At 46.8% G+C, this 15858-nt stretch overlaps 1 protein-coding gene across 2 annotated transcripts in view; it reads right to left on the bottom strand.

Annotated features, from left to right (window-relative positions):
- LOC119953116 (thimet oligopeptidase-like) overlaps positions 1-14697 on the bottom strand; it is a 40243-nt gene extending 25546 nt beyond the window's left edge. Inside the window, exons 1-4 of one of the 2 annotated variants that reach the window (XM_038776983.1) lie at positions 14325-14697; positions 9287-9435; positions 2524-2631; positions 1188-1290 (exon numbers count right to left, since the gene is read on the bottom strand). In XM_038776983.1, coding sequence (XP_038632911.1) covers positions 1188-1290; positions 2524-2631; positions 9287-9435; positions 14325-14547 — 583 coding nt within the window. In that variant the 5' untranslated portion in view covers positions 14548-14697. The remainder of the gene's footprint in view (positions 1-1187; positions 1291-2523; positions 2632-9286; positions 9436-14324) is intronic. The other variant, XM_038776984.1, reaches the window with a different exon arrangement.
- Between the last annotated feature and the right edge of the window lie 1161 nt (positions 14698-15858).

Below are 15858 nucleotides of genomic sequence, written 5' to 3'. Positions count from 1 at the left end.
TCGCTGCTGAACGCCGATGCTAAGCTGCTGGCAAAGATCCTGGCCACTAGAATAGAGGATTGTGCGCCTGGGGTCATTCATGAGGACCAGACGGGGTTTGTGAAGGGAAGGCAAACGTACGAAGGCACCTCAACGTCATTATGATGCCGGCTGTGGAAGGAGAGGCGGAGATAGTGGTGGCATTAGATGTGGAGAAGGCCTTCGATAGGGTTGAGTGGGAGTATTTGTGGGATTGAGGAGGAGACGTGGGCGGATGCCCTGGAGAGAGTGAATTCCTCCTCTTCCTGTGCGAGGCTTAGCCTCATACAGTTCAAGGTGCTGCATAGGGCCCACATGACTGGGTCGAGGATGAGCAGGCTTTTCGGGGGAGAGGACAGGAGTGCTAGGGGTCGCAAGGACGGTGTCGAGGGTGGTGGGATCCAGGGTCGAGCCAGGCTGGGGACTCACAATTTTTGGGGTTGCAGTGGAGCCGGGAGTGCAGGAGGCGATAGAGGCCGGTGTTCTGGCCTTTGTGGCCCTAGTAGCCCGGCGGAGGATCTTGCTCCAATGGAAGGATGCGAGGCCCCCAAGCGTGGAGGCCTGGATCTCTGATATGGCAGGGTTCGTTAAATTGGAGAGGGTGAAATTTGCCCTGAGGGGATCAGTGCAAGGGTTCTTCAGGCGGTGGCAGCCTTTTCTGGACTTCCTGGCGGAACGGTAGGGAAATAGGCCGACAGCAGCAGCAACCCGGGAGGGGGGGAGGGAGAACTGTGCACATGGGTTTGGGGAGGGTGCTATCTCTTTCCCTTTCGTTGTCTGGGTGCTCTTTTGTTTTTTTTTGTTCTTTGTTTTTGTTCTTTCCTTTTTTTGAAGTTGCTCTTGAAGCTGGGGGGGTATTGTTCATGGGGTGTTACCGCGGTTGTTTGTTAATAGAGTTAAGGTGTTTATATTTTGTAAAAATGTCAATAAAAATTATTTTAAAAAACAAATTAACCACCTGGTCTTGTGTTCATCCAAGGTCAAGTCTGCCAAAAGACTGGTTAAACCTTTATGGTGACAGGCTGTATCTTGCAGCCAAATACCCAAACACAAAGGTAATACCGTGTCCTTAAAAGCTATTCAGCTGCACAAATGGGCAAAGTTTCATTCCAGTTTACAGGGCCAAATTCCAATACTGTTTTTCATCCACAAATTAACTTGGCTCTTACCCAATTCATCCCGTGTAAACTCCAAAAAGGTAGTATTCTCATTCAGGTTCTTGCTGAAGTCTATACATAAAGTGCTGATTCTCTTCTTGATGGCTTTGATCTCCTAAAGCATAGAATAAATGAACAATAAACCCTTTGCCGTGGTGAAGGTTGGGGGGCGGGGGCGGGGGGGGGGGGGTGTTATACACTTATAGAATAAGGAGTTTATTTAGATAGTGTTATATGCAACAGAGAGATCTATGACATCCTTACTAAACCACTATTCATTAGAATAAACAGAAGTCCAATTTCTAGGGCGGCACGGTAGCGCAGTGGTCCCTCACGGCATCGAGGACCCGAGTTCGATCTCGGCCCCGGATCACTGACCATGTGGAGTTTGCACATTCTCCCACTGTCTGAGTGGGTCTCACCCCACAACCCAAAGATGTGCAGTGTAGGTTTATTGGCCACGCTAAATTAACCCTTAATTGGAAAAATTAAAAAAACAAAGTCTGATTTCCACCAAAGGCGTAGTGGAAATGTGGCAGGATACATGGGCATATGAACCAGACATTCCCAGACAGCATCTCTGTTCTGTACTCTGTCAAATGGTCTCAGTTGGTATGAGAAATCGCATTGCTGATTTTATGCAAGAGCTTTGGTTATTGGAGTTGGAGTGACTCTTTTCAAATGAACTCCTGAACTAGAATTTGATTTATTTGCTGTTTGCTGAATAGATAACCATTCTTTTATTTGCTTAAGGCCACTGCCTGGCCTTAAATCATGCTGGTCCCAAGTCCTGCTCAGTCTCCAACTCATTGGCTCAGCCAGTTGGGTCAATAGAAATTTCAGTAAAACTCAAGGCTGGAGGAGATGGAGAGATAGCCCGAAACTGGCACAGGAGGGAGAGATCAGGACTTGGAAGTCGGCCTATGGGATTAGGACAGTGTGGGGGCAGGGATGGCTTGAATGCTCTCCTGAAACTCCTAGTCCACAATGAGGGCTTGATAAAGCACTTAGTTGTCGGATTCGGCTGCTCCTATTATGATGTAACATTTCCTAGGCCTTAGGAAAGCTGGCTGACAATTGTCAAATTTAAAATCAAGCTCCCAACTGCATTGCTTTAATATTAAAAGTGCCCCGTTGTTCCAAGACACATATACACACCTATGCTATTCATTGCTATAAAAACTGGGCTGCACTCAAGTTTAGGCTGGTGATACATTCTCCGATTTTTCATTCCTTAACCTCCACAACCGTACAGTTGTAGGAGGTTTAATGTTGAACACACTGCATTTTCAGCATTCCACTGTGGTTTGGTATCCACGTACAAATGCCATTTTACCCCCATACTTACATCTTGCTTTTCTTTAGACAGATGGAGTCCATTTCTCTTTCCCAGTTTCAGTAGCCTTTCCATGTAGCGCCTAGCCTCTGGCTGTAGGTCTTCAGCCTGACTCTTATCCTGAAAGAACAAGCCACCAGAGTGACAGGGCAGCAGCAAGAAATCTCAAAATATATGTTTTCCTTCTAATTCAATGGAGAAAGATCTTTGTGTGAGGACGCAAAGTTAATTTTCCATGCAAATGATTTGTCAGCCAGTACAATGCATCTCATTCCAAAATAATTTGGCCTTTCTCGAGGTTTCTGCAAGATGAACCATTTTACAACACGATGTCTGCAAATCTTTAACTATAGAATTTACCAATGGTTGCATTGATCACATTGTCAGAATTTATACATCTTTTGAAGTAAGTAATGTAACAGATGGGAGACATTTTGCAGCAATGGAACAAAAGAAGATGAATGACCAGTTAATATACAGCGCATGTATATACTCCCGAGAGGAAAGGGCTGCAGTTCACAAAAAGAAACAGCCTTGGACAACTAAAGAGGTTAAGGACAGCATAAAACCAAAAGAAAAAGCTTACAAAAATGCAAGACATAGCACAGATCCAGACGAATGGGATAGGTACACGGACCAGCAAAGGGTCACAAAGCAGCTTATAAGATCTGCTAAACAGGATTATGAAAGGAAACTTGCAAGAGACATCAAAACCAATAAGAAGAAATTTTATAGTTATATATTGGGCAGCACGGTAACACAAGTGGTAGCACTATGGCTTCACAGCGCCAGGATCCGAGGTTTAATTCCTCGCTGGGTCACTGTCTGTGCGGAATCTGCACGTTCTCCCTGTGTCTACGTGGGTTTCTTCCGGGTGCTTCGGTTTCCTCCAACAGTCCAAAGTCGTGCAGGTTAGGTGGATTGTCCAAAAGGTTAGGTGGGGTTATTGGATTACGGGGATAGGGTGGAAGTAAGGGCTTAAGTGGGTCGGTGCAGACTCGATGGGCCGAATGGCCTCCTTCTGCACTGTATGTTCTACGTTCTATAAAGGGAAAACGGATGGTGAAGAACAATGTAGGCCCACTAAAAGCTGAAAATGGAGATATTGGCGGTGATAATGGGGAAATAGCAGACTTGTTGAACAATTACTTTGCCTCAGTATTTACAGTTGAAAAGGAGCTTAACTTGCTGGAAGTCCCGAAACAATTAATAGTCGATACAGGACAGGGACTTAATACAATTAATCTATGTTCAGCATCAGTAACTAGGAAATTAATGGAACTAAAGAGTGACAAATTCCCCAGGACCTCACGGTTTCCATCCGAGGGTGTTAAAGGAAGTAAGAGAGCACATCATTGATGCCCTCACTATAATCTTCCAGAGTGCTCTAGATTCAGAAGTAATTCCTCTGGATTGGAAAATTATACATCTCATTCCACTTTTTAAGAGGGTGAAAGGGGAAATCAGGGAATTACAGGCCGGTTAGTTTAATATGTGGTGAGGAAACTGCTGGAGTCAATAATCAGGAATGAGGTAACTGAAAGCCTTGAAAAAGGTTAATCAGGGAGAGCCAGCAAGGATTCGTGAAGGGAAGATCATGCCTGACTAATCTTATTGAATGTTCTGAAGAGGTGACTAAGGTAGTGGACAGAGTAATGTCTATGGATGTTATTTATATGGACTTCCAGAAGGCATTTGATAAAGTCCCACAAAAGGGACTGTTAACTAAGGTGGAAGCTCACAGAGTTGAGGACAAATTATTGGCATGGTGAGGAAATTAGTTCAGCAGAGGCGAGAGAGAGTGGGGTAATTGCTAATTACTCTAATTGGCAGGAGGTGACTAGTGGTGTACCACAGGGATCTGTGTTGGGGCCTCAATTATTCACACTATTTATTCATGGCTTGGATGATGGCATAGAAAGTCATATATCCAAATTTGCAGAGGATACAAAGTTAGGTGGCATTATAGACAACCTAGATGATAGCATAATAATAATCTTTATTATTGTCACAAGTAGGCTTATAGTAAGATTGCAATGAAGTTACTGTGAAAATCCCCTAGTCGCCACTCCGGTGCCTGTTCGGGTACACAGAGGGAGAACTCAGAATGTCCAATTCACCTAACAAACACGTCTTTCGGGACTTTGGGGAGGAAACTGGAGCACCTGGGGGAAACCCACGCAGATAGGGGGAGCACGTGCAGACTCCGCACAGACAGTGACCCAAGCCAAGAATCGAACCTGGGACCCTGGCGCTGCAAAGCAACAGTGTTAACCACTGTGCTACCGTGCCGCCCATTAAATTGCAAGGAGATATTGACTGACTAGGTGAATGGGCAAAATTGGCACCTAACCACTATTAGGTACAATGACTGTCAAAGAGAATTGCGGGTTCAGGTGCATAGGTCCTTAAAATACCAGGAACGGAGACTTCCGGTGTGCAGTATGAAGTGAGTGAGCACACAGTGGCAGCTCCTGCCCAAGGTTACAGAAAAGAGCTCTTTTTTGGGCGGCACGGGTTGGAATTTCGATGAAAAGCCGTTGGTGAATGTTCAAGGAGTACTTTCCCCCAGGAATAGTATGTTTCTGGGTTATCAGACCCTCAGAAACAGTGCAAGATCGGGCGGAAGCAGCAGCAAACAAGAGCCTCTACAAGCAGTCAGGCGGGGGAAGGGCCAGCTCAGATTTCTCAAGCTGACTTGAGGGCCTTTATGAAAGCTGAATTCTAGCAGCAGTCGACGCTGTCCCGACAAATCCCAGTGGGGGAAGGTGTCTAGAGGAGCATTCCCCATAATTTATGGTGCTCACCCGGAGTGGGGCAAAGGAAAAAGCTGCAGCAGCTCCCCAAGATAAGCAGGGGAAGAAAGACAAAATGGCGGCCGGCGGAACACCCGAGGACTGGTGGAAGTGGGCGCAGGAGCAGCAAGCCTCTCTTCTGCGCTGTTTTGCGGAGCTGAAGGCTGAGTTGCTGGACTTCCTGAATGCAACTACAAACAAGCTGCTTGGGACCCAGGCGGCACAGGAGGTGTCGATTCGGGAGTTGCAGCAGCAGGCTGCTGAGAGGGAGGAGGAGGCCGTGGTCCTCGTGGGGCAAGTGGAGTTGCACGAGGCACTTCACAAAAAGTGGCAAGACCGCTTGGAGGAGCTGGACGTTCGCACGAGGCGAAAGAATTTGAGGATCCTGGGCCTGGCGGAGGGGCTGGAGGGGTCGGATCTCCCGGCGTATGTGACCACAATGTTGAGCTCGTTGATGGGAGCGGGGTCCTTCCATTTGCCCCTGGAGCTTGAGGGAGCTCATCGAGTGATGGCCAGGAGGCCTAAGGCAAATGAACCCCCGCGGGCGGTGCTGGTGCGGTTCCACCGATTCAGTGACCGGGAGTGTGTGCTGCGCTGGGCCAAGAAAGAGAGGAGCAGCAAGTGGGAGAATTCGGTGGTGCGAATCTTATAGTAAGATTGCAATGAAGTTACTGTGAAAATCCCCTAGGGACCCCGAGGGTGAAGAGGGTCTTCTTGGAGCGGGGTAGAGATGGGGGGGGGGGGGGGGGGGGGGGCTGGCGTTACCCAATCTCTCGGGGTATTATTGGGCGGCCAATGTGTCGATGGTGCGCAAGTGGATAATGGAGGGGGAGGGGGCAGCATGGAAACGGATGGAGAGGGCGTCCTGTGGAGATACAAGCCTGGGGGCCCTGGTAACGGCGCCGTGGCCGCTCCCTCCTACGAGGTATACCACGAGTCCGGTGGTGGCGGCTACCCTCAAGATTTGGGGGCAGTGGAGGCGACATAGGGGAGAAGTGGGGGGCTCGATGGAGGCTCCGTTAAGGGGGAACCATTGGTTCGTCCCGGGGAACATTGATGGGGGATTTCAGAGTTGGCACAGAGCGGGCATCAGACAGCTGAGGGACCTGTTTATTGATGGGAGGTTTGCGAGCCTGGGGGAGTTGGAGGAGAAATTTGGGCTCCCCCCGGGGAACATGTTCAGGTATCTGCAGGTAAAGGCATTTGCTAGGCGGCAGGTGGAGGGATTCCCTTCGCTTCCTGCGAGGGGGGTGAGCGACAGGGTGCTTTCGGGGGTCTGGGTCGGAGAGGGGAAGATATCTGATATCTACAAGGTTATGCAGGAGGCGGAGGAGGCATCAGTAGAGGAGCTGAAAGCTAAGTGAGAGGGGGAACTGGGGGAACAGATCGAAGACGGGACATGGGCTGATGCTCTGGAGAGGGTTAATGCTTCCTCCTCGTGTGCGCGGCTTAGCCTCATCCAATTCAAGGTGCTGCACCGGGCCCACATGACTGGGACGAGGATGAGTAGGTTCTTTGGGGGTGAAGACATGTGTGGCAGGTGCTCGGGGAGTCCAGCGAACCATGCCCATATGTTCTGGGCATGCCCGGCACTGGAGGAGTTCTGGAAGGGGGTGGCGAGGACGGTGTCGAGGGTGGTGGGATCCAGGGTCAAGCCAGGATGGGGACTCGCGATTTTTGGGGTTGGGGTGGAGCCGGGAGTGCAGGAGGCGAAAGAGGCCGGTGTGCTGGCCTTTGCGTCCCTAGTAGCCCTGCGAAGGATCTTGCTACAATGGAAGGATGCGAGGCCCCCAAGCGTGGAGACCTGGATCAATGACATGGCGGGTTTCATTAAGCTCGAGAAGGTCAAATTCGCCCGAGAGGGTCGGTACAAGGGTTCTTTAGGCGGTGGCAACCGTTTCTCGACTTTCTGGCTCAACGATAGGGTACAGGGACAGTAGCAGCAGCAACCCGGGGGGGAGGGGGAGGGAAAAGGGGGGAAGGGGGGGGGAAGGGGGAGGGAAAAGGGGGGAAGGGGGAGGGAAAAGGGGGGAAGGGGGAGGGAAAAGGGGGGAAGGGGGAGGGAAAAGGGGGGAAGGGGGAGGGAAAGGGGGGGGGCGGACAATGACTATGTTTGTTTATTTAATTTTAATTTATTTTTACGTTCTTTTGTGTTCATTGGGGTTGGGGGGTGGGGGGGATGGGATACATATGGTCGGGGGGTGTTACAGTTATTATGGGTTATTTTGTTGCATTTCATTGTTTGTCGTTATGTTTTATATTTTCTGTAAAAAATTCCAATAAAAATTATATTTAAAAAAAAATACCAGGAACAAGTGCAGAAAATAATTTAAAAGGCTAATGAAATGCTAGCCTTTATATCTGGAGGACTGGAATAAAAAGACACAGGGATAATGCAGCAGTTATTCAAAACCCTGGTTAGACCCCACTTGGGGTACTGTGAGCAATTCTGGGCACCGCACCTTAGGAAGGATATTTTGGCATTGGGGGGGGGGGGGGGGGGGGGGAGAGAGAGTGCAACGCAAGTGTACAAGAATGCTACCTGGATTACAGAGGTTGAGTTACGAGGAGTGATTACTCAAATTATACTTGTTTTCGCTATAATTCAGAAGGTTATGGATTGATCTGATCAAGATATTACCAGGGGATAGTGCAGGGGAGTGGGCCATGTGGAGTGCTCTTTTGGAGGAAAGCCTCAATGGACCGAGTGGCCTCCTTCTACACGGTAGGGATTCTATGATTCTATTTGTTGGGATTGCAGTGAGTCAACCTGTTTGCAGAGTACAAAGAATGTTACGGGACAGTTAGAAATGGATGAACATAGAACGTACAGCAGAAGGCCATTCGGCCCATCGAGTCTGAACCCACCCACTTAAGCCCTCACTTCCACCCGATCCCTATAACCCAATAACTCCTCCTTATCTTTTTGATCACTAAGGGCAATTTATCATGGCCAATCCATCTAACCTGCACGTCTTTGGACTGTGGGAGGAAACCAGAGCACCTGGAGGAAACCCACGCAGACACGGTGAGAACATGCAGACTCTGCACAGACAGTGACCCAGCAGGGAATCGAACCTGGGACCCTGGCGCTGTGAAGCCACAGTGTTATCCACTTGTGCTACCGTGCTGCCCTTTGAGTTCAGAAACATGCTCATGATCTCAGAAACAGGAGTAATTATGGTGTCTGATATTGGAACAATTTAACCCCAATAGGTTAATAACTGTGCTCACAATTTCACCCCCCCCCCTCACGTTATAATGTGGGGGAGGTTTCACTGCTGTCAAAATGATGTAATTCATTCATGAGGTCGAGGGCATTGCTGGCAAGGCCAGCATTTATGACCCATCCCTAATTGCCCTTGTGACAACTCTCAACTGCCCTTTGAAATGGGCCGAGATAAGTCAACCACATCCCCATGGGTTTAAGAGCCACAAATCGACTTGACTGAGAATGGATGGCAGATTTCCTTCTTAAAAAATATTAGTGAATCAGATGTGACAATCCAGCAGTTTGATGGTCACTGTTAATGATACCAGCTTTTTAATCACAGTATTAGTTAATTCACTGAATTTAGATTTCCCAGTTGCAGACGTGGAATTTGAAGTCATGCCTGGAGATTATTAGTCCAGTAATATAACTACTCTGCCAATGAACTCCAGTTCTCCAAGTACACCCCTAAATGTTTCATGTTGGTGAACTATTCAACCGTGGAGGACTATACAACAGATTTGACCCTGTCCTGACACAAGTATTTGGTAGTACTGTAGGAGTCGTCTGGAACAGGAACTTTGATTTTCTTTTCTTCACCCAAGGAGCTGAGGTGGTATTGCAACTGTAAAGGAGCGCTCAGCCCAGGTTTAAACCCATATTCTAATATAGTGTCAGAAGGAATTCTGTAAGATAAAAGTGACCTTAAAAATTTTGCTATTTGCGCACCAGCTTCTCTCCTCTCTGTTCAATCAGTATCAATTCTCACCTGAAGAACGACGATCTTCTTGTAAACGTCTTCTCTCATACTCATCTCCACATCAAATTCTGACAGTTGTTTGTCTGCCTCAGTGCTCGCAGCCCGAACTTCTTTACAAGGAGCAACATGCTGGGGGAAATCTAGAATATTCCGTTGCACTGAAATATCAAACAACAAGTCTCAGTGTCTGATGTAACGTGTTCAGCAGATCAAAGTCGCTACAAAAGGAATGATAGGTGCAGGTCTAATCTAACAAGGATGGTACAGCACATCGGGAAGAACACTTTACTTTTCCCTCTGCTGTATTTCAGAGTTTTTATTTCTCATTTTAAATGATTTATATTGGGGTAAAAGATTTCTCATTTGCAGCACTACGCAACTTAAAGTTGCCTCAGTTTATCTGCTGCTGAAAACCTCATCCATGCCGTTGCTACCTGGATTTCTATTCTCTCCTAGCAGTTTCCCACATTTTACTCTCTGAAAACTTGACCATTCGAATCTGCAGTTATGTCCTAAATCACACCAAGGCCTGCACACTGATCGCCCATGTTTGCTGATTTACGTTGATTCTCAGCAACACCTTGATCCTTGTTTCTAAATCACTCCACACAATCCCTTTGGATCTCTACACCTCCAGTTCTGGTCTCTTGAGCATTCCCAATTTTAATCATTTCACAACTGGCAGATGTGTCTTCAATTGTCTATGCCCTCAGCTCTGCTATTCCCTCTCTTCCTTTTAGAATCCTTAAAAGCTACCTCGTCAGTTACATCTTCTTATGTAACTCAATGTCAAACTTTGTCCCATAATGCTCCTGCAATACCGTGGGTAATTTTATTATGTTAAAGGCACTCTATAAATACAAGTTTTTGTTGTAATAGTTCATGGGCTTTCCTTTTATTTTTTTATGTTCTTATGGCACTGTATGGCAACGTAACCTGATCTCACCCTCAGCTAACATCCACATATGGACATTTTTCAACATGCCTTACTGGGTTGACAGCTGGAGCCTCCTTTCTTACAAAGGAAATAATTACATGGTTTCTTTAAAGATGATAAAATATTGAAATTATTTTACGGTAGAAGGATTAGTATTTAAATTTATGACACACATTATTAATAGTTTAAAAACTTAATTTCCTAACAAAGCAATCCATGAATGTGTCCGATGTATTTAGCTGACTAGATAGTTCATTATTTTGGTGTGACCTCTAGGTTCTACTGTACCATTGTGGAAACTGACATAACCTCAGAATTATTAGTGCAACAAAGCCATGGAGAGAGTAAGGTAAAGCCTCGAGTCAGCAGCTATCCCCACACAAAACTGCTGAGCGTTTGGACTATTGCTTATATCTGCTTACAAAAGGCTTTTCCATAATACGTAGTGTTCTGACCAGTGCTTTCTAGATACAATATCGGTCAGTTGAAGGGGCCACCAGATAAATTTCTTTATGCTTCATTGTCAATTCAGACAAAGTGTGATAATGTCCTCATTACCCCTGTTCATTTTGTAGAATTTTATTTCAAAATGATCAGAAAAGTGGTTTTCCACTCTTATTGTTTGCGGATCAGTCTCTGCAACTAGAACAATAAAAAGACAGGCTGAAATTTTTTTTTTTTTTTTTTTAAGTGATTTATCGTGGTCAATTGGAATTTGAGGCATTGAACAAAAATATTAATTTGTCCAATTGGTGACACAATGGTTGAATATATTTAGCTGCCAAGTTCTCCCTCTTTCTCTCTGTGACTTACGCTAGTGTTTAATAAAATGTGCGTTTGCTATCTCGGGTTCGCCAATCTTTATGTACAAGTCTCAACAATGAGCTGCTGACACAAAAGACATAAGAAGTGCACAACTTCAACCACTGAGGTTCAGGGAATACAGAGTTCGGTACAGTGTGTAGCCTTGTCACATTGTTATTTATAAATCATTCCCTAAAGAGTTTGCTGGACTATATTCAACCCAACCAGTCTTCATGAGCAAGCACAGCCCAAAGGTTCATGTGTGAAAGTCACAAGTGTTATGATCCCAGCTGATGTTACTACTGGACAGTCAGATCCCAGAGTGAAACTCTGGCTCAACAGAGTGTAACTGTTATTTTGTTTAGAGACGTGGATGAACTAAAGCTACAGGACTTCCAATTAACTTTTAACAAAAGAATAAAACATGCATTAAATATGAACCGATTGGCTATAATACAATACTCTTTAATCCTACCTATATCTTCACAGATGTACACAGATTTTTAAGGATAAGAGAGGTTACAAAATATATTTTGTACTATAATGTTCTCAATAAGTACACAATCCATATAAACCAACAGGCCAACTGTTGTCAGGCATACCACACTCTTAAACCAAGTGGCAGATGCCACCCAAACCTCTGAATTCCTGATTAAATCTCCCCCATTGTTACAATGTGAGCCAACTGGCCTTGCTGGAACTCTGACTTCCACATTAGGGTTTCCAAACTCCACTCTCAGAAAAACACAGTTTGTAACCTTCTCCCAAACAATGTTTACTCGCGGATGCCTTCATCAAGGATCCATTGTCAGTATTTTAATCTCTTCTTTCGGTATTCTTCTGTCTTGGATTACCACATGTATTCAAGCTCACACACAATCTCTCAAGTCCCCAGCCATGCCAAGAGAACACTGCTGCTTCACAGGCTGTGTTAAGATGTCACCAACTTTTGATTTACAGGACAGCACAGTGGCACAGGGTTTAGCACTGCTGCTTCACCATGCCGAGGACCCGGATTCAATCCCAGCCCCAGGTAATTGTCCGTATGGAGTTTCCACATTCTCCCCATGTCTGCATGGTTGACACCCCCACAACCCAAAGATGTGCAGGGTAGGTGGAATGCCACGCTAAATTGCCCCTTAATTGGGAAAATGTTTTTTTAAAACTTTTGATTTACCTTGGGTGGCTGGTTTCTCACTAAATTTGGTTCTTGCTGTTGACTCTTTAACTTCACCCAACAGGACCGTGCCAACTTCTTGTTCTTCGTTCCTTTAACTTAACTGAGTATTTCTTTGAACCCTGTTTACTTGAATGCTGTAAACCCTTTAATTACAATGCAGGCACACTTTAAAGTGAACAAAACCCACAGACATGCAGGCACTTTTGATTAATATGAAGCTAACTACAGTTTCAACCCTCTTTTCCAGAAACACAAAATTTAACTTACTTAAAAGCTATTACTTAAAGTTATATCCATTTCTTTTTTTTAATGTTATTTTTAATTTTCCAATTAAGGGACAACTTAGCGTGCCCAATCCATCTACCCTGCACATCTTTTGGGTTGTGGGGGGGGGAATATAGATTAGTTAAAACTTTGTTTCCTGACAATAGTGAACTTTTCTTTTAAATCATTGTTCCAGCTAGAAACTGACAATCATTTAGTTTTATAGGAAGTATTTCTGTTATAAAACTGCACGTGGACAGTCATGATCACACAATAAACGTCAAGAACAACCGACTTCCATCCATCTCTCAAAAAATGACAGAAATCGGTTTTCTTATTTTTCCCTCCACATTTCACAGCTACTTCAAAGTCGAAACAGCAAGTGTCAGAAACCTATTCAACACGATGAGCGTTTACAGATAAACCCAATTCTGTCCGCACTAGAGTCCACTTCTTAGGAGAAGCTGGAGTTTGTTTATTGCTGTAGTCCACACTCATATTTTGTTATCTCTGGATTTGACTGTTCCAACATATTCCTAGCCAGCCTCACACATTCTACTCCTTGTAAACTTGTGGTCATCCAAAACGTTCCTGTCTGTGAACAATAGCACTCAAAACTGGTGTCCCGGTGAAAATAGTTAGCTCAAAAGGAAAGCTTTTTGTCAGCAATGGAATTTGATATCATCTTACGAGATGTATCAGTTGTGGTTGACATCATTTCCAAACAAACAAATCTTTTTAGATTTTTTTATCCACAAAATATCTGAAAAAGGAAAAGAATTGCAAGGCTATGGGGAAAAAGGAGTAGCCCTTGGTGAATTACTCCTTCAGAGGACCAGCACAGATATAAGGAGTTGAATGGTTTCCTTCAAAGTTGTAACCATCTATGATTCAAAAGTACAAACAGGGTGTAAGCAGATTGAACAATTAAATTAGCAACAGTTCTGACCTGGTATTTTTATGCGAAACCAGTTTTGGAGTTCATTTTCTGACATGATTTTTCCCCACCCAAAAGTGCAGACTGGTAGTTCAGTCATAGTGCGGTACGTGTAAATACAGATAATCTAAATGAAGACTTAGCCATTAGGCTCCTCGAACCGCACACATTTACAGCACGGAAATAAGTTATTCAGACCATCATGTCTGTAGTGGTACCATCATGTCTGTAGTGGTCGTCATTAGAGCAATCCTAAACTAATCCCATTAGCCTGCCAGTCCTCTCAATAGCCCTGGATTTTCCTCAGTTTCAAAAATTTGTAAAATTAAGACAGCAGAGAATGAGAATGCACCAAGTACTCCCCGAATCAAGACCCAACTCGTCTCCCCATGCACTAAGTTCCACTCCACCCATGACTTGCCAAGAGATGCTCCCCCATCTACCCACATCACCATGGGGGGGGGGGGGGGGGAATCTGCCCACACCCCGGGGTGGGGGAGGGGGGCCTCTGCCCACACCCCGGGGTGGGGGAGGGGGGCCTCTGCCCACACCCCGGGGTGGGGGAGGGGGGCCTCTGCCCACACCCCGGGGTGGGGGAGGGGGGCCTCTGCCCACACCCCGGGGTGGGGGAGGGGGGCCTCTGCCCATACCCCGGGGTGGGGGAGGGGGGCCTCTGCCCACACTCCGGGGTGGGGGAGGGGGCTCTGACCACACCACGGGGCGGGGGAGGGGGGCCTCTGCCCACACCCCGGGGTGGGGGAGGGGGGCTCTGTCCACACCACAGGGTGGGGGGGGGGGGGGGGTTGCTCTGCCTACCGGGCAGGGGATGGCTCCCCGAACTCTCCCTATTGCCGGGGTGGGGGGGGGGGGGGGTGTTACAAACTCCACCCCCCCCCCCCCCCCAAAATCCCAATCCCATCCTTACCCGTGTACTCCACCTCGATGTCAGCCAGTTCCTTCAGCGTGTTCTCGTACTTGACCTGGGCCGGGTCCAGGCCGCCCACCCGGTCGTACACCCGCTTGGTGCGGCGGATCAGGGCCTGTACCTCCTGCTCCATTTGCTCTTTGCTGAGGTTCCAGCGGAGCTGGTTGGGGCCTGCGGGGTCTCCCGTGCCGCCGCCCAGCAGAGCCTCACCGGTGGGAGACATGGCGGTGTACTGACTGTGTGCGGGAGATAGGTGTAAATCAGTGAGGGGAGATCTGGAGCAGATTGCTGGCGCCTCGCACGCCGCCTGACCGGTGCCCGCGATCCTGTCACGCCGCGATTCAAACCTCAGCCGCTTGCCAACGACAGGTCCCGCCTCCCTCTCGCCCCCATTGGCTGGCATCTCAGCACACCCCCCAGATCCCCCAACCCCATTGGGCTCAGCGTCAATCACTTTAAAGGCCCCGCCCTGCTCCCCGGTCATTGGCTGGACTTTACCCCTCGCCTATTGGTTATCTCAGATGTCAATCAGGCATGATTGACAGTGGCTTATTGAGACCTCTTGTCTATTTACTGAATGTCTTAGATTCAAATCTGTTCCAGAGCAAAATAAAATTGGCTTACTCCTGCCCCTGCTTCTTATGATCTTCAAGCTTGTGTTTATCTAGCTCCTTTAATGCTGTCAAATGTCCCAGGTGGCCTAACACAAACATAATTTAACTCCGAGCCACTCTGGCTGGAGTTCAGAAGAATGAGGGGGGATCTCATAGAGACTTATAACATTCTAACAGGACTAGACAGAGTAGATGCAGGGAAGATGTTCCCAATGGTGCATGTGTCCAGAACCAGGGGTTACAGTTTGCCGATTCAGGGTAAACCATTTAATAATATTAATAATAATCTTTATTATTACAAGTAAGCTTACATTAACACTGCAATGAAGTTACCCTGGTCGCCACATTCCGGCACCTGTTCGGGTCCACAGAGGGAGAATTCAGAATGCGCAAATTACCTAATAGCACGTCTTTCGGGACTTGTGGGAGAAAACCAGAGCACCCGGAGAAAATCTATGCACACATGGGGAGAACGTGCAGACGCCGCACAGACAGTGACCCAAGCCGGGTATTGAGCCTGGGAACCTGGCGCTGTGAAGCAATAGTGCTAACCACTTTGCTACTGTTCTGCCCAGGGACAGATGTTGGACAGAGATGAGGAGACATTTCTTCACCCAAAGAATGGTGAGCCTGTGGAATTCTTTACTACAGGAAGTAGTTGATGATAAAACATTGAATATATTCAAGAGGCGGCTAGATATTGCACTTGGGGCGAATGGGATCAAAGGCGATGGGGAGAAAGCAGGTTTAGGCTATTGAGTTGGATGATCAGCCGTGATCGTGATGAATGGCAGTGCAGGATTGAAGGGCCAAAAGGCCTCCTCCTGTTCCTATCTTCTATGTATCTATGTAAGAATAAGAAGTTATGAGGTACATGATCAAAAGTTTGGTCAAAGATCCTAGGTTCTAAGGAGCGTGTT

The sequence above is a fragment of the Scyliorhinus canicula genome, chromosome 18 (assembly GCF_902713615.1).
Source record: "Scyliorhinus canicula chromosome 18, sScyCan1.1, whole genome shotgun sequence".
NCBI lineage: Eukaryota > Metazoa > Chordata > Chondrichthyes > Carcharhiniformes > Scyliorhinidae > Scyliorhinus > Scyliorhinus canicula.
Note: the sequence above shows the minus strand (reverse complement) of the source record. Positions and strands in the feature narration are given on the sequence as shown.